Consider the following 22,031-nt stretch of genomic DNA (forward strand, 5'->3'; position numbering starts at 1 on the left):
ATGCGTCCATTGCGTATTGCAAGATTTAAAATGCTGGTAAACGTAAACGTGTATACCCAGCCTAAGAGAGGGACTGAAAAGGAAGTTATAGAAAACAAGGCCAATTGCTAACAGTGGAATCTTCTATTACCAGTTTAATATCTTAATGCCTATCAGGGAATGTAAAAATATCTAATTAGTTTTTAATACAGATTAAAAAACATAATGCAGCTTATTTTTACCACACAGCCTGAGGTAAAACAAGCGGCACATCCTGTTATATCCTGTAGGGGGCGCAGTGGGCCAGGTCTACACCTTGTGCAGCCATAATGTGTTATACAATCATTTATAAAGTGTGTGAATGTAATGTCGGAGAAGGTGAAGCTGGACTTCCTGTATTCTGTACAGGAAGATGAATTTGTTCAGTACACACACAAGTATCCTGTGAGAGTGAAGTTGTGTGCGTTGTTTATGTGCAGTGTCCCCTCCCTCATGGTGACACTCCCTATACAGCTGAATGGACGCTCTCCCCTCCTTATTTCTGTCTGCTGTCAGAGGAGAGGAGGGGTAAAGTGCACAGGAGGCAGCTCACCGTCACCTCAGGGCCACTCATGTCCCCGGCTAGGAGCGGCCTCTCACCTCCTTCCATACAGCAGTGTGTGCTGCTTCCGGGTGTGCAGTGACCGCCTCCTCTGATCCATCTACTTACCTGGCCCCATTACTGACATGTCTGAGCTGAGGAGGAGAGGGCCGGGGGAGCCCGAGCAGGACAACAGCAGTGATAAAGTAAGTGTGTGAATGTGTGTGTGAATGTGCCTGGAGGTGAGGCAGACCCAGGCTGTGATTGTGGTCCCCTGTCTCCATGGTGTCCTTGGCCTGAGCTACACCTGTGCCATGTATGAGGAGAGGCCATGCCAGGCTGAGCAGTGCCCATAGCTTGTACTCACCTCTCTGGGTAATGGTGGTACGGATGGTTGTGTTGCTTAGCAATAAGTGACAACCTCTGCATGGGCATAGCGCTCACATGCTGCTTTGTTTCTGCTGTGTCACTTTACTTCCTGTCTTGTTGACACCACAGAGAGGAAATCAGCTCCCGGTTGTCACCATAAGTGCCCCCATTGAAAGATTAGAGGTTCCTGTAAAATGCCCCATCGCTTTCTGTGCGTGGGATGATAGACGACAATACATAGGGAGGGCGATTGTTCATAGCTTTAGGAATCCAGCTGATCAGACTGAAAGTGAGGTCACGTTTTGCCAATTCTATTTATAATAAAATATATATAGATATAAACCATGTCCGTCCGGGAATCAGATCATTATTTACATCCTGATCACTTCTTTTTAATGACATATTTATTAAAGGATTTGTTCCCTGGTGATCAGGATCTCTAAATATTGTGTATGCCCATACCATAGTTACAGTAACATGGTGATCACTTGATGATGGATGTTGTGTGAGCACCCCAGAAATGTCACCATTGTATGACACTTTTATTAAATGTGACATCTTGTCAGCTGGTCATCACTTTAATGAACGTGGCCATTACAAAAATATTATTATTACTACAAATATTGACATTTCTGGTTATGTGATGGATCACTTTCTTTATATAAATGTGTCCCTTAGGGGCAGGTTCACACCTTCCTCACAATCCTGTGAGGCTCCCTGCAGCTGGCACCTTGCCCTCTTGAGCCTGGCAGCGCACACGAACGCAGGCAGTGTCTGCCCATGCTGGCACCAGTGCCGGTGGTCCCTATTCATTCCCTATGAGGGCTGCCACAGGTAGCGTCTCTGCAGGTGTGGGGATTCTATAAACACATATAAATTATCCCTAAGTATCCTCATCCTGGCATGTGAATATAGGACAGAGGTTCCTACCCTCCCCCACTCTATCTCAAACCAAATACAAGTTTTATTGTTTGATACACTTTTTAGAAAATTACACAGAGTTCATGTGAGAACAGAGACAGTTCTGAAAGTTCAGTGTTATAAGAAATGATAATCAGATTGCTGGTAAAGTGATCAGAACTAAGAAGAACAATGTTATGTGACGGGTAATCCTAAACATTTACATGCAGACATGAACGGACCACATGACATTCCCCCAGCCGTGTGTACACAGATTGTCAGAAACCAGTTCAGTGTGTGTTAGGAAGACTGATTACTATGATGGCAGGAAATAGTGTTGTGGTTATGATGTGTCACACCACCTAGGAGTTGTCACCTGTCAGCTTGTGATCCAGACAATGTCACTCCCTGTACCAATGGATGGAAAATCTCCTTTTAAATCAAGGAACTGACTCAGAAACGTGCACATCCATAATATTTGTCATCCCACTGAAGGCGTGGATGTAGATCTGTGGACTAATAAAGTGAATTTAGGAAATTGTTGACATTGTTCCTGTGTACTCAGTGACAGGCAAATAGGCCGATCCAGAAATAAGGAATGATTTGCCCCCATTACCATGCCACTTAGCAGCTTCCGCACATTAACCAGCGGATGGTAGTATCAAATCTCCCTCTGTCACCCCTATTCATTCTCATTGGGGCTGCTGTAGGTTGAAGCTACCTGTATCAGTTCATTGGCATAAGGAAGTGGTAACTGCACTGCAACTTCATTGCCAATCGGAACAAAGCTCCAAGGTATGAAACCGGAATGGTACTCCTTGAAGAATAAAACTTCATGATAAGTGAATTCCATAACACTAACTTCCCCCATATTTTATAAGAACGATGTCTAGCTACTGTATGGCAATATACCAAGTAGTATCAGATTGGTGTTTGTCATTTGGGAGGAATGGCGGTCAGATAAAACTGTAATTGGTATAAAATGAAATACGCAGGATGCCGCTGCTGAAAATACTAGCAGCTTTTTCTGGCTGTACACCTGTGTGTTGGGGGAAAGGCAATGTAAGACACACATTACAGCAGTGCATGGCATTATGTTTATTGAGAATGGCACCCAGACTTTACAGTAGGTGGCAAAGAGCTCACAAATTTTGTTGTTGTGTATTACCAACCCATTTTGCAATTAACTCAGCACATATCATCATGTGTCATTGCTATACTTAACTCACATGAGCTAACAAATTGCAACGGACTGGAAAAAAAAATGTTAAGGGCCCTTGAAACTTTTGGAGTCACTGTTTCACAGTTTATTAGAATGACAAACACGGACGTCTAACAAAGCTGACCTGCATTTTTTACCTCTAGAGAAGGTCAAAGCCAAACCCTGGGTAACTGCTGCCATATTTGCCTAAGAGGAGAATAAAAGGGCCATCAGAACCATTACCTTTGTATACCTGTAGCATGTGGAACACTTGTGACCTATATTGCTGAAATAATTTCAGAAAAGGGCTTCTTCATTGGGAAGTAATGATCCATTTAGAACAGCCTTTCTCAATGTTTTTACTCCAGAGGAACTCTCAAAATACTTTTCTGGTCTCAGGAAACCACTGATAAAATTAAATTATTGATCATCATGAGAGGAATATAATTGGAAACAAATGCCCTATACAGTGTTAGTCAAAATGCCACTTCTAGATATCTAAAAGATCATTGGTGTCATTCTACTGACTCTGCTTTGCATATGGATCTCTGCGGGCACCATCAGATGTGAAGTCAATCAGCCAAAGCTCAAGGAACCCCATACAAGCACTGGAGGCATCCTGGTTGAGAATGGAGGTTTTCACTTGCAGGGTCCTCTGAATAATGTGTTTCAAGCATGTAATGTTGGCATGTTTTAGATTATGGACCCTGACCAGCATAATCTAAGTAGCAAGTACATTTTTAGGGATAGTGTCAATTCACTCAGTAGAAGTACTTAGCAGCAGACTCCTATTTATGCAATGGACACCTTCTCTAATGAACCTTGCCTTTAAGGTGCTTCACGAACTAGAGAGAGAGAAGCAACAGAGCAATATCTCTTCGGAGGAAGAGAAACAGTCTGTCGGCAACCCAGTCACTATTGATTTGAATTACCTGTGTGACATGACCTACACGCTTTAAGGATTCAGTCATACTTAGATGTCTGTATTTTTTTCAAAAAGATCTACACTTTACAGCACAAAAGGTATGATAATGAGTAACACTCCTCCCTGGTATTTCCTCTAGAACAGAATGATTGAGCACAAAATACCTGTAGCCACTTGGAGTGTGAGATATGTCTGCTGTTTTTATACTCATATTGGCTATTTAAAGCTAAACTCAAGAATATTGTCTACACACATTAGATTGTGAGCCCCTTTGAGGACCAGTTAGTGACATGACTATGATCTTGGTGTGCTTTATGTATTTTTTCCAGGTCTAGGACGAGTACCAGCTTTTCATCTGTTCAGGAGGACTTTATTGACTTTGGCATGTCTTAGGGCTAATGCTGTAATATTTATTTTAAATAAATAAATTTAAAAGTACAATTGAGATATTGAATGGGCTGCATTAGCCCCTGGTATCCCCCTTTTATATGAACCCTCCAGCACTGGTGATTTGCCATTTTTTTTTTATACTGTATATATTCCAGTTTTGAGTGCAGCCTATTAAGCATCTAAAGTAGGGAAGATTAGACCCCTTTGAAGATTTTATTTCTGTTTGTATCCACCCTGGGTGGTTAGATTTACCACTATGTTTTTCCTAGTGATTATCTCTGAGGCAGAAATCCAGAAATTTTATGGTTGCCATTAAAACAAGAAGTAAGGGCAAATATTTATTACTTTGCCAGGCCTGAAGCAGAACTAAACCCTAATAATACTCACCTTTACCCGTTTCATTGTGGACACCGCCATCTGCTTCCTGTATCTCTTCTTTGTTTTGATCTTCGGCCATCTTAATTGGCTGCACTAAGATGACAAGTTTGTGAGAGTTCATTCAGTCCCAAAAACCGCAGGGGAAGATGAGATGTTCTGGGTATCCCAGCGACCAACACTAAGCTGCGCATGTGCAACTTGCAGACTTCCAGGAAAACATGATACAGGTGTTTCAGTATGATGTGCATGGACTATTCCACCCTAAAGACCCATGGTCATAGGACAGCACAACAAGGCCTTGTATACCAAGGAACCACAGAAGAACCAGGCTCTAGTCCTGCTCTACATTCCTTACACTCAACAAGTGAATTCCAGATGGCAGGGCTGAATGAACAGTATACACTTTTTCACTTGTCATTTGGAAAGTACGGGAAGCTAGAAGGGTCCTCTGTGGCCTATAAATGAAGTTCAGCCCTTAACATGACAGACTGTAAACTGCTATAGCAGAAGAACTGAACAAAGTCTTCTGAAAGGACTTTGGATGGTGATGTGTTTTAAAGTTAAATCGATAGATTAGACATGATTTCCTGTGTGTAGATGGTTGTAAATATGAATGAGCAACTTTCTGAGGAAGAAACAACTCCTAGAATTCAAGGAAAAAGATAAACAATAGCTTGTATTTCGCAGTGGACTTGCTTTGAATTTTTACTTCTTAATTTTGTGTCCCTTTACATCTGTTTTCGAGCTATAGCTGAAAAGGTAACATACTCAGTGAGACTTGTTCATGGTGTAAAGAATACCAACAAAAAATCTACTGTAGGGGTATATACTTATTTATCTGGGACCTGTTGGCAGAATCTCTGTTCTGCAATACTTCCTATGGAAACATTCAGGAGTGTTGGATGTCTGTGCTTCCAGTACTGATGTTGATTATTTCCTGTAGCACTGACATATTATACAATTAAATTTATTGATAACTTATTCGCGGAGATCTGTGTGCTTAACTAATCCACCTCCCCTAACTGATTGCTGGAACTACAAACAAAAAAAAAGGATGTATGGCCTTTTTTATGCCCTCTAAAGCTCTGGTCAGGTGACTGCTGAGGTCCCCTCTCTTGCTGAGTCTACTCTCTTCTTTTAAGGAGTCAGGGTCATTGTTCAGGTGGTACTGCTAGGGTAACATGGACATGTCGGGCCCCATTTCTTAAAGCTCTCAAAGGCTTTAGAGGATACACTTTCATCAGTAAAGCTGGGTGATCCAGCAAAAGTCGAATAGATCTGGTGCAGGATTGAAAATATTTGCAAAACATTAGCAAATTACTTTTAAGAAATCCATTCCATCCCTGGTGCTGATTGACTGAGAAAAGGAAACCTCAGTTATCCAAAAACTACACTTATCCATAATCGGCCATTCCCCCTGGGTGCCATATATCTGAGGTCCCACTGTATGTATGTTCACAACAAAAGTTTGGAGTGCAACTTGGTTGGATAATAATTCTGCCAATAAAACTACGTTTAGCACCTAATAATGTAGATGCGTGCTTGGATAGGAAAAACCTTCTATTTTATGTTACAAAATCACCAGCTTCACTATCGGTGATTTATAGTTTCATCCATGGGGTGCATGGGAATAAGGACAAAGGTAAAAACGGAGTAATCTTTGGAAATCTATGGTAATGTGGAGAGGTTAATCATCTATTCTGAGGTAGTGTGCAGGAATGGTCTGGAAGTGTTGATGGTACTTCCAGAAGTGTGGTTATCTTGTGCTAGTACTACTCTAATATATTGATATCTCATGGCTTTAATTAATGCAGTATGTATCCATCCATGGCACCATATCAGCAGATATCCCATGCAGGGCATTAGAGAGATGTGGGACATCTATGTTGGTTTTATTGTTTTAATAGTTTTCTGAAGCTCTGCCTATCTGAACTATATAACTTTTACTATCTTCTCCTGTGTGTTTTTTTTTTTTTTTTTTTTTACTTTGTGTGCTGATAGATTATCTTTTTTAGTTTCTTACCAAACAGAAAGTGTTAATTACTTAATATGTTTGTACCATCCGGTGGGGATGAATGCAAAATGATTATGGACAGGTAGGGATGAGGACAAAACGATATTCCTGTGCACACCACTATAACACATATACAAGTATCATTCCCATCTATAGAAGCAGCTCTGTACATCAAATCACCAGAGAATGTAACTAGAGAGATTTTCCTTCTGAATATCTCCACTACTAAGTCTGTGGAGATTTTGCCTTAAGACTGTACCACTAAAATACACAGTGGGATTTTAGCCTTTGTTGGTTCTCCCAAAATATGTGTTTTTTGATCATATCATATTATTTTAGGTTAAGTCCTATTAATGACATGATTTTATTTTCACATGATTGGGCTCCCTGAAAGCTGGCACTGCTTTTGTAGAGGGTGCATTGTGTTCTCATTTTATAAGTAGCACAGCAGAAGTGTATTGGCAGTGCAGCTTATAGTGATAAGTTTAAGCTTGGGACAGAGAAGTCTTGTTTGAGCACATGGCTTTATGCCCTAGGTAAACAAAGGAGTGGGGACTTTAATGGCAATCTGCATCGGTGCACAGTATCGCACTGTATCACTGTCAAGTCAATGCTTCTTTCTCACATTGAACTTTACCTTCTACGCCAGTAAACCTTTTATCAGTGTAAATGTAATACTGCACACGTTATCTGTGCAAGTCCGTGAAATGTTAGCATGGACTATTTGCTGGAACCGCTACAACTGCTATAAATAATTTATTACTACTGAGAACTGCACTAGTCATTCACTGAACTTTTTATACTTTTATATATTTTAAGTCCGTACTCAATGACTCAAACCTGTATCCATCCATTCATTCACTAATACATGTACTGCAACTAACAAAACTTCCAGTACTGTTTGGTAATGCATCTATAATTTTCCTGCCAATAGCTATTTTCTCCCCCAAGACTGTTATGTGAAAGTAATGAGTGGTTATACACTTTTGGGCAAAGCTGTATAGCAGACATAAATATGAGGACTTTTCCTTACTCACCTTCTTCTGACTGTTATATTAAACCATTGGACCTGGTATAAGTTTGCTGACCAGGAAAGTCAGATCAAGTCAGAAATTTTAAACTGCATACGTTCTGGTTTAGCTATTACAAGTGCCAAAGCAAAGGGTCAGTATATCAAACTGGCATTTTTAGAAAGCATTGCCAACAATGTCAGACTCTGTATTTCTCTTTGAAAAGGTTTCCTTTATTTATACTTGCTATGGAATACCCAATAAATACATTTACATTACCATTATATAGAAGGTGATTAATAACTGAAAATAGATTGCTATCGACTATGTTATACTCAAAATCATTTCGTCTTATAGCCCATTCATAAAACGCAGGCCATAGTATTTCGCCTCCAAATTCTGCATTAAGCTCCGTGATTGGAGGATAGTAACTCACATGACTTTGACTTTTTTTTGCTCTCATCTAGCTTTAGAGGCTTGAAGCCAGCAGAGCAGAATTCACATTTTTAGAGCACATCCTATCACTTTATAAATATCTGCTAGATTGTATTTTTTTTTTTATATATTACTGTCCTCGCTCCAGTTAATTGCAACATCATCTACTTGTAAAATATCAGCTGACATTACTTTCAAAGCAGAGAAAAAATGGGATAAAGGAAGTAAAAATATACGTAAAAATGTTAAATGTTATGTAAAAATAATTACATAAAAGGTCAATAACATTTGATTGTGAATTTTACTAATAGGACAAAAGGGGTAAATAAAAATGATAATGAAATAGAATGACAGATCGTTATCCATCCTTGTCCTGTTTTATGATCACGAGCCATGCGATCAGGGTAACATTTATACAGTTTTCGCATCAAACTTGATATTTGCACAGGTCAGACTGGGATCTAAATGTGCTATTATGATGCTTAGCAGTTCTCAAGTTTTCCTCTGACTGTCCTGATTGAACAGTATTGTTTTTCAAATGCCTTTGGTGTAATTTGAAGCTGAGCTCATACTGTAAAACAAGTCTTGGAAGACAGCTGTCTGTTAGCAATGCTTTTTACATTTCTCCAACTGTCTTGTACTAAATCTAGCTGAAATTCAGTGCACGCATGATGGTAATAGTGCATTCTTTTTTAACTAAAGAATTTGCTGGACCAATGAAATTTTTTAGATAAAAACGCATTGCACCAAAGCTTTGCTACAGCTTGCTGCCTCCTGAATATTCCTACTGCCCGAGCAGACTACAGTCATAATGATATGGCTGAGCACCGTTTAGGGACCCTAATCACAATGACAAAGAAGATTGAAAATTGTGGTAACATTTAAGCCTGGTAGCCAAATATGATCCTGATGGTTTTTAGGGCTGGTATACAAAGGTACATTCAATAGATTTCTCATCCAATATAATAAATTAGATCTGATGAGACTCCAAAGTAAATTCTGATAAACAACAATTTTTTTGCTCTACTCAATCAGCACTGAAGTGATTGGACATGTTGGTAAATCTTGATAAAAAGTATGAAAATATTTTGTGTTGTATGTGTAAACATTCCATTACATCCAACAGATTTTTCATGAGATATCATTATAGGTGCAAAATGATGTACACATGTGTTCAGATGTTGTCCACCTTTGTAAGGATAAAATGCTGTTGAGAAATCTGAAATTTACCCCCCCCCCTCAACTTTTTTTGAGCACTCCAGTCCTTGGAGACTGAATTGTCTCTACAGGAAACTGCAATATAAGCTTGCATGGCAACCTTTAGTACCATCTTTCCATCATGACGAGTAGAGTAACAGCCAAGGTATTCAATGCAATCATGGCAGGTAAAACTGTACACATTTAGGTATTTCAATTATTGCATAGAATTGCACTTTAAGCTCACTTGTACTACTATTCTACAGCTACACTAATGAAATTTGTGACTTTACATTCATTTATTTCTTGGAGCAGCACAGTAAACTTTTTTTCTTTTTAATAAATTCCAGTTAGTCAGTGTCAGGGCAGAAACAACAAATATTCAGGCAAAGAACATGGAATATTTTTTGAGGAGAAATATATTTATATATTTCAGATCTGCCCCCATTGATACACAGGACTCATCTGAAAGTAATTCATAACAAGTTTCAATACAACTGCAACTTACATAAAAGTATTTACTACTGTTACCCATAGAGCTGTCTTACTTTTGCTGGAGGAATATTTTCTAAATGATTTAATTTTAATGATGTTCCAGTTTTTCAAGTTGACCATGCTGCTGTAACACAATCTTAGTGATCTTTTAGACACGCCCAAAATGATTAAATTTTGTGTCTTAGTGAGGGATATCTGTGCTTTCTCCTGTCATTGCATTATCACAAAGAAAACCTTAAGCACAGGAAGCAATATTTCTTTTATACATCGATACAGATTTTTTTGGGAGAAGTGAGGGGCATCTCCCCTACGTTGGTACAGATAACAAAAAAATGGGAACTCTAACCTCTCTCTGCACAAAAAAATCTGCACCTATAAACAAAGAAATTGCTAGATTTTACTTTGTTAAAACATGATTATTAATGTCATTCTACAGATATATTAGTCATTAAATTTCTCACTTCTGACTTTTTCTATAGAAATTAACTTGAGGCAAACTACTAAACACACAGCTGAAATACCTAAATGTGTCTTTCTAAAAGATCTGTAATCCTGCTCAGCCTGTTTAGTGATCCTGGTTCTTCTACCAGGGAGCATAGCCAAGAGTAATAACCTCACTTTTGTCCGTGGGTATTCAGCATACAGCTTAGAGACAAGCTTTTTCCAATGTGCTAGACGAACAGTATATGAAGCAGAATTGGAATAAGAAAGTCAGGCCTCTGTTCTCTGTTCCTGTCGGTATTCTTGCAGTTGTTAAATTGTGCTGCCATTGACCCTATTTTTCCTACTAATTAGGGTCCTACAGTAAACTAACAAAATAAAATTCAGGTACAGATGTGGTAAACATTTTTAGTCCATATTTATGAGTATAATGCTGCTTTATTAATTTATAATTCTATTTCCACAGGAAACAGCAGAGGAGAAATATGCAGAGGGCGATACATTTGAGACAGATGTTCCAGATGTTCCATCAGGTACTGACAGCACGCCACAGGTGCTCAACAATGCTCTGTCTGGCTTGTCATCCAGGTAATGTATTTTTTTTTTGTACTCATTATATATGAACTCTTAGCTCCATTTACACACGAAAAAAATCTAAGGCTAATCATATGTCTTCTCATGTAGCTCATTGTGTTTCCTTGCTGCCACTAAAGAAGATAGGGGAACATGACCATCACCGCCCCAAGAGAGTTTACTTATTTCTGCTCTGTATTTTATTATGTTGTGAGCCTTTAGACCTAATTCAAAAGCACAACCCCAGGTATTCATTGTAGGTCCTATAACAATTTAGGAAATGCTACTGTAACACTAGTGGAGGTGCTACATTTCTTTGTTCATGTGAAACCCCACTCCACTGAGTTTCTTATTTCAGATGCAGGTAATTCAGATCTAACTACAATGCAATAATAAAGTCCTCTGCCCTTAAAGATTTATAAGCTATATATTACTATTCTACTAAGATGTACAATACTGAAGGCAAATAGAGAAGAGAAGGCTCCTAAAACATATAAGAAGAAGAAGGTTTATGGAATTGTTGGTGCAGTCATCTCGGATACGTGTTGGGTTCTATTTTGAAATAGAAGAAACCAAGTCTCAAATTCTTTACTTTAATGAAGAGACTTTGTTAGATTGGCAAGAAAAGACAATGGGTCTGATTTATTAAAGTCCTCCAAGGCTTCACTTTCATCAGTGTAGCTGGATGATTCAGCAAACTTGCAATAGATTTCCTAAAAGTCATTTGCTATTTGTTAGCAAATGTTTTTATTCCTGGACCAGATCCATTCCAGATTTGCTGGATCACCCAGCATCACAGATGAAAGTGTATCCTCTCCAGCCTTGGGGAGCTTTAATTAATCAGGAATAAATGCACTAAAAACAAAAAAAAACCTTTTGTGCTGATATTCTCCTATAGCTTGTTTAGCATCTGATCACTACAGCACCTATTATTTGGACTGAAGTCTATGTCTTGTGTTTGTGTACTAAAAATAAAATATCTTCATTGTCTTTTGCGTTAAAAATTCTGATGTCCAAGTGTTTTCGTGATTTGCAGAAAATAGGTGAAAGGGTATGGAAACCCTGACACTTTTTTATTTGCTCTCTCTTGGCTGGATACATACTCCATTGAAAGTGTTTGGTTTTTGTATTTGTTGGATAAGTTCTAAAAAAAAAATACCTGTTCTGCCAAAAATTTTATCAGCTGAGAACTTCTGATTCTCTCTACTGACTGATTTTAGATGAATTGCTCTCAGGTCTTTGTGGGCGTCAGAACGTCCCTTGCCAATGTAATGGACATGAGGAGTGGAAAAGGTAGCCTACTTCTAGTGTCAGAACACTAATCCTCCATAACAAAAATAAGTGAGTGAATATTTGTGAGCAGAGGATAGGTAGTGTGTTTCTGGCGGGATCACCAGATGGAAAAAAAAAACAACAAAAAGCCTGCAAACAAAAATAAACATTTAAGGTCTTAAGAGCACCGATATATTACATTTATGTTGTTAAGTTTAAGTATACATATCATGGTCTTTGTGGTAAAAAATATTTTTATTTTTCAGATGGAAGAACTGGTGGATTCGTGGGATTTTCAGTTTAACAATGATTACATTGTTTTTTGTTATTATTTATATGGGGCCCCTGATGATACTACTTTTGGTAAGTTCAAACACATCTGTGCTCATTTGTTTACCATATTTCACATTCTCTATCCTGACTATGCTTCTCATATTGATAGATCATAAAGTTCCTTTTGCACTTATCCTGTAGAAAACAGTGATGATTTAAAGCTCACACATAAAAGACAAGAACAGTAATGAATAGTGATATCAAACACTAATTTTTAATTCTTTTTTCACGTGCAAAACAGTTTAACAGTAGCTAATAAAGGCCATTACTATTACTGAAATAGTGACATTCATTGTTAGTGTATGGAGCTTTATGCTTTTTGTGATATAAACCATTAAATAGTTTCAGCAAAGTGTGATCATTTATATAACGTTTATTTTTTTATTTCTGAGTCCTGAACAATGCAAACATAATATACTAGATTTGTAGTTCTGCAGAAATAGTCCTATATCTGTATATCAAGTGGAAATCCAAATATAGATTGCTGAGTCTTTTAGTCCAAGTCAGCGGGGACTAGCTTTGCCTTCTAACAGTGTTTTTCATCTATTTTGCATACAGTAATATTTAATATTTACACAGTGCTTGTTGTAGCTAATGTTTGTATCATTGTCATTCCCAACACCGCTCATTTGTATGGTATTCTGAGTCCTCTTGAACAGCAGTCACCAATCAGTGGTCCGCGGTAAAAAAAAATTTGGTGGTTAGCGGCTCTGGCTGGTGCTTCCCCAAGTGGGGTCAGGAGAAGGACCCCGCTGTCAGGGGTGCACCGGCCAGAGCCGCAGACCATGTCTCCTGTATGGAATTGCAGGCTCAGGGCAGTGGGCGGGTTGTGTCCAGAGGCTCAGACCTGCGATGGGAGAGTGGGCAGGTTCTGGCATCATGACGTCACTATGGTGGAAGTTTCTTCCCCTTTTAGTAACACCCGGCTCCCCGCACATGCATGGTCCAGAGCCGGTAAATTTAGTGGTCCGTGGGTCCGAAAAGGTTGGCGACCACTGCTCTAAAACAGTGGTTTCTAACCTTTGTGACAGCACGTCCCGGTATATGTACCGCTACCGGTGCTTCGGCCACATTTGTGGCCTCCCCAACTCACCAGCCATGGACCGGCACCAGTCTGCGGCCCAGGGGTTGGGGACCACTGCTCTAGAACTCTAAAATGGGTTGCAAGACTACAAAGCATGGTTCTGTCATGAAGATTTTTACAAAGCTTGATAAATTCTTTGTATTGTTTTGAAGACCTGCAATTTACATATGTGGGACATACATGACAAAAGACTCACAGACAATATTACTTTGACCTTCATGAACTGCACACTCAATTCTAAACCTACTCATTAGGCCAAAAGTACAGATTGTTGTAGCAACCCTGGCTAAAACAAATGTCTCCTTGCTTTTCTAATACCTTTAATTTCAGTCTGTAATGTACACTATATAATAAAGCTATTGAAACAAAAGATTCTGATTTGATAAATCAACGCTGTTTGTTATCAAGTTTCATTTGACAGTTTTATTAAATTAGCATAAAGAGAAATAAAGATATGGATAGTTTATTCCAGCTTTATAGATAGATATTTTTTAACTGTTTTTATAAATAAGTGTAATAGCCACTTAATAATTACACTTTCCACCACCAGAATTTGTGATATGTACACCCTGACGCCCAACCCATTTGTTGCATACAATGACTTTTAATGTTCTTTTATTTCTATATTTTGTTTTTCCCTTTTAGCTACCTTTTTTTCCACATTCTAGCTACTCATGTTTGTAAGCCATTCAGGCATACTGAACTTAGAACAGTATTGGAGATTGAGTAATGCTAAATCTTTTTGCATTTTTTTTTTTTTTTTTGCATCAGTAGTGTTCCCTGGGTTATCACTGAAGTTAAAGTCTATTCAACTATATTTATCTATAGATTCTCACAAAGGTTGACCCAGGCCATGGTGTTTTTTTATTACATGTGCATTATAAAAGAGGTTTACTTATATTTAGTTGTGTTTGAACCTAGAAGTTTCTCCTTACATTGCAATAGTTTTAGGCACTTGCTATATTTACATATTGGAGCATTCTATAGACTGGAAATCGAGCTTGTGTCCCTAGATACTAACATAAGCTGATCTATGACATGGGCTCTGTGCTATATCATACATCAATTGTTTTATATTCATAGCAGTTCTTTATGTTGTTATTGTATTCCAGTAATAAAAGGTTACATCTTTTCATGCCTTAAAGGTTATTTTGGTACTTGGCATTTACAGCCAATCCAATAAAAGACTGCTAGTACTGCCTAGCTTGGAGCATTTTTTCTATAAAGTACCATATCCTATACAACATTTTAATGAGAATGACACACATTATTCAGGGCTGAAAGGTCTGGATGCATAGGATAGGGTATGGGGCACATACAGCATAAGAATGAACATCTGTGATAATAGATGAAAGGATAGACACTTCATTCACCCACATGAGGTAAAACATTTTCATGTCCAGTTGAGTCCATGTCCATGGGAACTTTTTCTTAGATAAATTAATTGTCATTCACTGCAGCCAGGTTTGTCATTCAGGGATTTCTGCCAACCAGCAACAGAAAAAGCAGAAACTCTACTATGGCAATACATTCTGATCAAGAACACTTGTCAACACACCTCAGTCTATGTGCATCTGTAAAGGGAATTACAGGCCACGGAAATGTATGATATTTTTAGATACTCAGATTAGTTATATTTAGAAATGCATTTCATTGTTACAGAATTGTCTTTTTAATGTGTATATATATGTCTGGAGTTCAGCTTTAATGATGCATGAAATTATTCATAATTATTATATTTTATGAAAAATGATACATGGGCATTTCTGCTGACCAGGCACCATGTGTTTCACTAAAGCAAAGGTGCCCATTTCCCTATTTCAGAGGAAAACAGCCTAGAATTTCACAGGTAAAAGCAGTGTAAGGAAGAAAGCTCTGCCATGTAAAGTCTGTACGGCAATAGACTGTTTGTTTTTTCAACAGTGTTTCTGGGGAAAACAAAACATGTGCAGACAATACAGACAAGTATTTGCATATGTATTCACTCAGATTTCACACATTTCAGGTCTTCAGGGAACACCTGCTATAATTACTATATTGTTTATAGTCACCCTTACACATAGTCAAAAAGATCATTGGTGTCACTTAAACTTACCTAAGGGACACAAACTGCTCATTGTCAAGGAACCCTCCGGAGAAACGTTGTCCATAACTGCCACAAAACATGCTGGGTTTTTTTTGTTGCCCTAAAAATGTGAATTCTTGTTGACAACAATCCTTAATCAATTGCTGTTGGTGGTACTTGTGACCCTACTTGAATCCCACGAGTTTGATTTGTATATTATTTAATTGTTTGCCTTTTATCCCTCTGTGTTGCAGGTATCAGCCATTCAGGTGAAATGTTTCCATGAAATTATTTCAATTGGCCACAAAGTCTATCGCTCCTATGAGTTGCCATGGTTCAGAACTCTCAGCTGGTAAGTAATCAGATGTTGACTGTACCACGGTACTATTGTTTATATGCTGCATGTCAAAAACATAATTGTATTAATAATATATGAGCATTTTTAATATAATCTTTATTCTTTGAACTACCAAACTTTAACGGTGTATGATACCTTTAATATTTTTAATGCAACTCATAATTTATTTTGTATAAGGGAATATATCTCCCTCCTCTCTTCTCTCTCTCTTCTCTTGCTCTCTTTTCTCTCTCTGGATTTGATTTATTAAGGCACTCCAAGGCTTGACAGGATACACTTTCATCAGTGAAGCTGGGTTAACCAGCAAACCTGGAATGGATTTCTTCAATGTCATTTACTATTTGTAAGCAAATGTTTTGATTCCTGGACCAGATCTATTCCAAGTTTGCTGAATCACCCAGCGTCAATGAGGAAAATATCCTCTTCAGACTTGGAGAGCTTTAATAAATCAGGCTCTCTGTTCGAATTTATAAACTACAGCAGCTTTTATCCTGCAAAAAATCTTTAATTAATAATTAATTTTCTTTGTGTTTTTGAAGTAATTGACTCTGCTTTGAAGGAATGGAATGCTTCATCCAGCTCCCTTATTCCATTTTGCAATCAAATTAGGCCACATCACAGTATGATTTAGATAGAAACTTTTTTTTTTTAAACAGTTACATGTAAATCCTGTTTTCCTACTCCTGTTTGGGTGAGACTTGGCACTTGCCTTTGTTTTTAAGAAGGCGGAAAACAGGCAAGTATTTGGATTCAGGCTGCGTTCAAGCCTCAATCTGAGAATTTACTAACAGCGTGGATCTCACCAACCTCTCATATTTCTAAACACTTCTTAAAGAAAAACGAAATTTTAATGGAAAAACAAGAAAATGTTTTAAAATAATCACTAAACATAAGCTAATACTTTACAATAATAAACACTGGTGTGTTTTGTCAGATGTCCATGTTTCATTCATTGTACTGTTCATTTATTTGACCAGTTTGGTGTAAAAATAAGTCCTTTTGAAGTGTTATTGTTTGTAATTGTATTTTTATCAAGATTCACACAACCCTACTACAAAGCACAGCTTGTCAGGCAACCATATGTGTTATGAGGACAGCCTGGAAAATCTCCTGTCTGTAATAGGAGTGAAGGAGTGGTATCAGTCTAATAACATCATCTCATTGCTCTATCCTTCTGTCAGCATGTGTTGTAGTCTGTACAGGGGATTACAAGTGTGTAAGATCAAGGCAAATTCATTGTAATATATTGCCTTGATTACATATACAGTTTTGTCTGCATGTAAACAAACTCCTGACCACTATGGCAGCCTTGGAGTTTATTTACACTGAGCTCCCCAGCTATGTAGTAGAATTGACTTTTTTTTTTTCATACATCTACCTGATGACTTGATGCAGCCCCCATGTGATGATGTCCACTCCTTGCTATAACATTAAAAAATAGGATAACAAAAATTCAAGTTTAAATATTAAAAAAAGTAAAAAAAGAAAAATTGTACAAGCCCCCTGAATCTATATAGGCATGTGAATGATTTTCTAGAGTATATGAAAAAAATAAAAAGTAGCAATAAAAGTGTTAAAATACATTAAAACACACCTAAAAATTGCTTAATGTCACCATGCCATCCTTTTTACTGGGCTGGAAGGCCATGGTTTCCATCTTCCTTTTATTTTAGAATCTTTTATATCTTGCTGATTCCAACATCCCCTGCTGAATACTGGGGTTCTACCCCTACTGGCTGCCATGTCAGCTATGGGGGCCACTAGCAGTCAATAGACTGGACTTAGCAGCCTGCAGGCAGAAGTAGGGGACACTGGCATCTGTCACACCCAGGTACCTGCATGCCCGGCAAAGATAGGAGTCCCTGCATTACAGACTGGTGGGATCTTTAATTGCAGGGTGTCTTGTTTAAAGACATGGTGTGTTTATTGGAATAGTATTTGCAAACATTGGATTTTTTTTATATATTAACATGAAGTTTGGCTATAATGTTTTTTTTTTTTTAATTGTTATGGTATGTCTGGCAAAATGTATTTCTATGTAAATCGGAATCATTCTTTGTAAGCAGTTGTGTTTTACTTGCAGGTACTTTCTCTTGTGTGTTAACTATTTTTTCTATGGGGAGACCTTGGCAGACTATTTTGCCACCTTGGTTCAGAGAGAAGAGTCCCTTCAGTTCCTCATTCGATATCACCGATTTATATCATTTGCACTTTATGTTGTAGGTAAGTTTGAGAGTCATGCTTCTCACCTAGCAGAAATGAGAGTGTCTTTATTAGCTTGTATAAAGAGAATGCTAGTAATGCCAGTAATTCAGGGCCTTCTTATTAAAAACCCAGGCAATTCAAACATTTTTTGCTGAATATGTATGTTACCTGACATTAAAGTGCATTGCATTAAGGCAATGAGAAAGAACATAAGAACCAAAAAACAGTTATGGGTTCCCTTTTAATGCAGATCTGAAGACAAAGTAAAAATTATTATTATTATTTGTCTTACTTCACAGTATTTATATAGCGCCAACATATTATGCAGTGCTGTACAAAGCCCAAAGTCATGTTACTAGCTGTCCCTAGTCCCTAGGAGCTAACAATCTAATGTCCCTATGACAGTCATATGTCAATTTTGGGGGAAGCCAATTAACCTAACTGCATGTTTTTAGAATGTGGGAGGAAACCCGAGTACCCAGAGGAAACCCATGCAAACATAGGGAGAACCTGCAAACTCCGAGCAGATAGTGTCCTACCCTAAATAATTTACAGCACTGCGTAATATGTTGGGGCTACATAAATACTGTTTAATAAAAAAAAAATATTTTTGAACTTGGGTCCCATCGCTGCAAAGGCCAGAGTGCTAACCTCTGAGCCATGGTGCTGATCGTTACTTGACTTTTACAGAAAAACTTTTTTTGTTCTATGTGGTTTTCACTGTAAATTTGTACTGTATGCTCAGTTTAAATTGCTCAGGTTCATGACAAATTAAGCTTTGACAACATAAAATCATTGTTGTAAAGCTGGAGAATGCTGAATTATTATGGGGAATGTAGGTCTTTTTATATACACAGAGATCCTCCTTACAGACCCTGTTTTTAAAAGAAAAGATGGGAAAATGTCTTTCGTTAGAAGCAGATATGATTATCCAGACATCTTTAAATAATGTAGTAAAAGGCTCTTCTTTTAAAATGCAAGTGATTTTTCTGTATATTCTAACAGAAGTTTTCACTTTCCTAGTGTTCACTCGCAGTAGTTATTGTGCACACCCTTGTAATTTGGACAGTACGAAGTGCATTGTTCTCCGGGAGTGTTTGTATTGCAGATTTTTTTTTTTTTATTGATTTTGTTCTGGTTTTGGCTTAAGTATGTCCTCAGAGCAAAAGTGTGTCTCATTGCTAGAGTATAAATGTAAATATTACCATTGGTATAACCTTTTACATTTATTTCTTGAACTTGTTTCACTTATTGCGTTAAAGCTAACTAAACAAAATGGAATATGTTGCAGTTTACCGGTATATATGTTGGCTGCTCTGGCCTCCTTTATTGTCACACGGTAATTCCACCAGTGAGATTCCACTTGAATGCTCTCCCTTCTGTTTCAGTACAACAGAAAGAAAAAAATGGACCATGGAACTCCATCCTTCTTCTGGTGTTCATCTGGTGTTCACAGACTGGTGTAGTTCTATAGTTCTCTGAGCTCCCTGAGGACAAAATAATTGATTACAGGCATGCAGAAGCATGGAGCATAGGAAGTTATCCGTTCACAAGATATTTAAATCCACAAACAGAGTTTAAGTAATCGAGAGTTTAGATATATTTTAGTATTTGCATGGCATTTATTCATGTCATGTCAGGTAATAATACATAAAACTGAAACACTTTTGTATGCTTTTGTATTATTACAGTTTAGTAACTAAGCCTCCCCTGTACATCTTTTCAGTTTAGAATCTTTATGGTTAATGTAAAATCAAGAATCCAATATAGCTTAGCTTCTGCTAGCAACCTAGGGCTAGTGACCTTGGTCATAAAGGTAGCGTGTACTTGGTAATTTGTGTTATGTTTTGTTTCCATTGGGTCTGCAATGTGCCATTTAAATGGAGTTCAGTATTTGGTTCTAATCCCATTCAGATACAGCACAAGGCAAGAGATATTTGTGAAAATATCATTTAGGGTCAGTGGAAAGCCAAATCGTGAATATTTCTAGAAATAAAATTCTGATCCCAAAAATACTTTCCCTCATTATACCTGGGCAGCTCTTATTTGGCAAAGCACCTCCATTTCCTGTGTCAAAACACCCATGAAACCTCCATTACTGGCAGGAGGTGTGGGTAAGCTTTATTACTACCACCAATTGTGAGATCAGTCTGGCATTTGTGTGTAAAGGGGACCTCTAGATACCTGAACTTTTTTATCTACTAGTCACATTAGGCTAACAACAACCATTACAGTTTCGTAGTGTCATCTCTTTTACCAGCAACTTTGCAATGCAAGAAGTGACTTAGGCAGTGCTTTAAATTTACATCCAGCCAGGTAACCGATCATTTACCACATAGTTATTGATAAGCCAGTACATGATAGGATCTTCATTGATAAGAAAACTATATCTAAATCAAGTCAAGCCAGTGCTTGACCTGAAAGCCCATCATCTCCTCTATAGTATATGTGTGTGGTTTTAAAATATATAACATTTTTACAATAGTTAACAAACTGCATGGTTTGGTATGATATACCAGACTGTCTGAGAGTATGGTTCTGATTTATTAAAGCTTTCCAAGGCTGAAGAAGATACACATTCATCAGTGAAGCTGAGTGATCCAACAAACCTGGAATTAATTTTAGTCATTTGCTATTTGTTAGCAAATGATTTTAATCCTGGACCAGGTCCATTTCCAGGTTTGCTGGATCACTCAACTTCACTGATAAAAAAAAGTGTCCTCACCAGCCTTGGAGAGCTTTATTAAATCAGGCCCAATGAGTTTAAAGGTGACCATACACTCTACAATCTTTAATACTAGAAAAATCTTTAGGTTTGTTTGAAAATAACCTATTTTTTATCATTTGTGTGATACCTGAGATTGCAGCCTGGCCATTCAGATATTTTCACCAATAAAAAGGAACAATAGCGGTATTGCTTCCTAGAGGGCGTTAAAGCTACATACACGTTTTAGATAATTGCTGCCCAGGACAAAATCCTGTGATCATCTCGTGTGGAGATCTAGCATGTATACTGTAGTCACCCTACATGATTTAGTAATTCACTACAGCAAATTGCTAAACAAGTAAGTGGGGACTACCAGTGTCCTAATATGTGAAAGTCATATGTTAAGTTTATTCTTCCCCCTCCCATAAATCTGAACAGCCCTGTAGTTTGTTCATTCTACTCTCACTGGAAACGATCAAAAAAGATTGTTTCCAGCAACAAAAATGTTCCCTCTGCACACAGCTTAAGGTCATTTGAGTTCATTTAGGCTGAAATCCCCATTAACTTTCACTGCGTGCAGTCCTTGTTGTTATTCATAACCTTTTAATATTCTTATGTACATGTTTTATTGTTATGTATCGTTTTTGTGCCAGTGTCAGAAATAATTCTATTTGTCTATTTGATTTAAGTGTTCCACTTCCTAGATGTTTGTGTTAATTAGTTACACAAGTTTGTAAAGTTTTTTGCATGTTTTTATTTTTCTGTCACACAGGTTTCTGCATGTTTGTTTTGAGTTTAGTGAAGAAGCAGTACCGTCTTCAGTTTTACATGGTGTGTATTGATTGTAAATGGTTTTAGTCAACATAAAATACAGGACCCCTTTATTGTGAACAATGAACATGTACAAAACCTGGATAGTTCCAGCTAAATAAAAGAGTAAAATGTATAAGCACAGGATAGCTTTACATACACCTATTTGTGGGCGGTGGATCCAGAGTTATCGACTGAATTAATATCCAAGTTTTGATTGTAGACTCAGTTCACCAAGGTGTACACAAGGATAACTATATTTATTTCCAACTACATGACTTATTCCAACTACAAAGACATATGTCTGCAA

At 37.7% G+C, this 22,031-nt stretch overlaps 1 protein-coding gene across 1 annotated transcript in view; it reads left to right on the forward strand.

Annotated features, from left to right (window-relative positions):
* The first annotated feature begins 364 nt into the window (after window positions 1–364).
* Window positions 365–22,031, forward strand: part of CDS1 (CDP-diacylglycerol synthase 1) — a 35,930-nt gene continuing 14,263 nt past the window's right edge. Inside the window, exons 1-6 of the mRNA XM_072405442.1 lie at window positions 365–765; window positions 10,781–10,902; window positions 12,426–12,522; window positions 15,896–15,993; window positions 18,083–18,222; window positions 21,684–21,742. Coding sequence (XP_072261543.1) covers window positions 706–765; window positions 10,781–10,902; window positions 12,426–12,522; window positions 15,896–15,993; window positions 18,083–18,222; window positions 21,684–21,742 — 576 coding nt within the window. The 5' untranslated portion in view covers window positions 365–705. The remainder of the gene's footprint in view (window positions 766–10,780; window positions 10,903–12,425; window positions 12,523–15,895; window positions 15,994–18,082; window positions 18,223–21,683; window positions 21,743–22,031) is intronic.

This window comes from Pyxicephalus adspersus, chromosome 3 (assembly GCF_032062135.1).
Source record: "Pyxicephalus adspersus chromosome 3, UCB_Pads_2.0, whole genome shotgun sequence".
Taxonomy (NCBI): domain Eukaryota; kingdom Metazoa; phylum Chordata; class Amphibia; order Anura; family Pyxicephalidae; genus Pyxicephalus; species Pyxicephalus adspersus.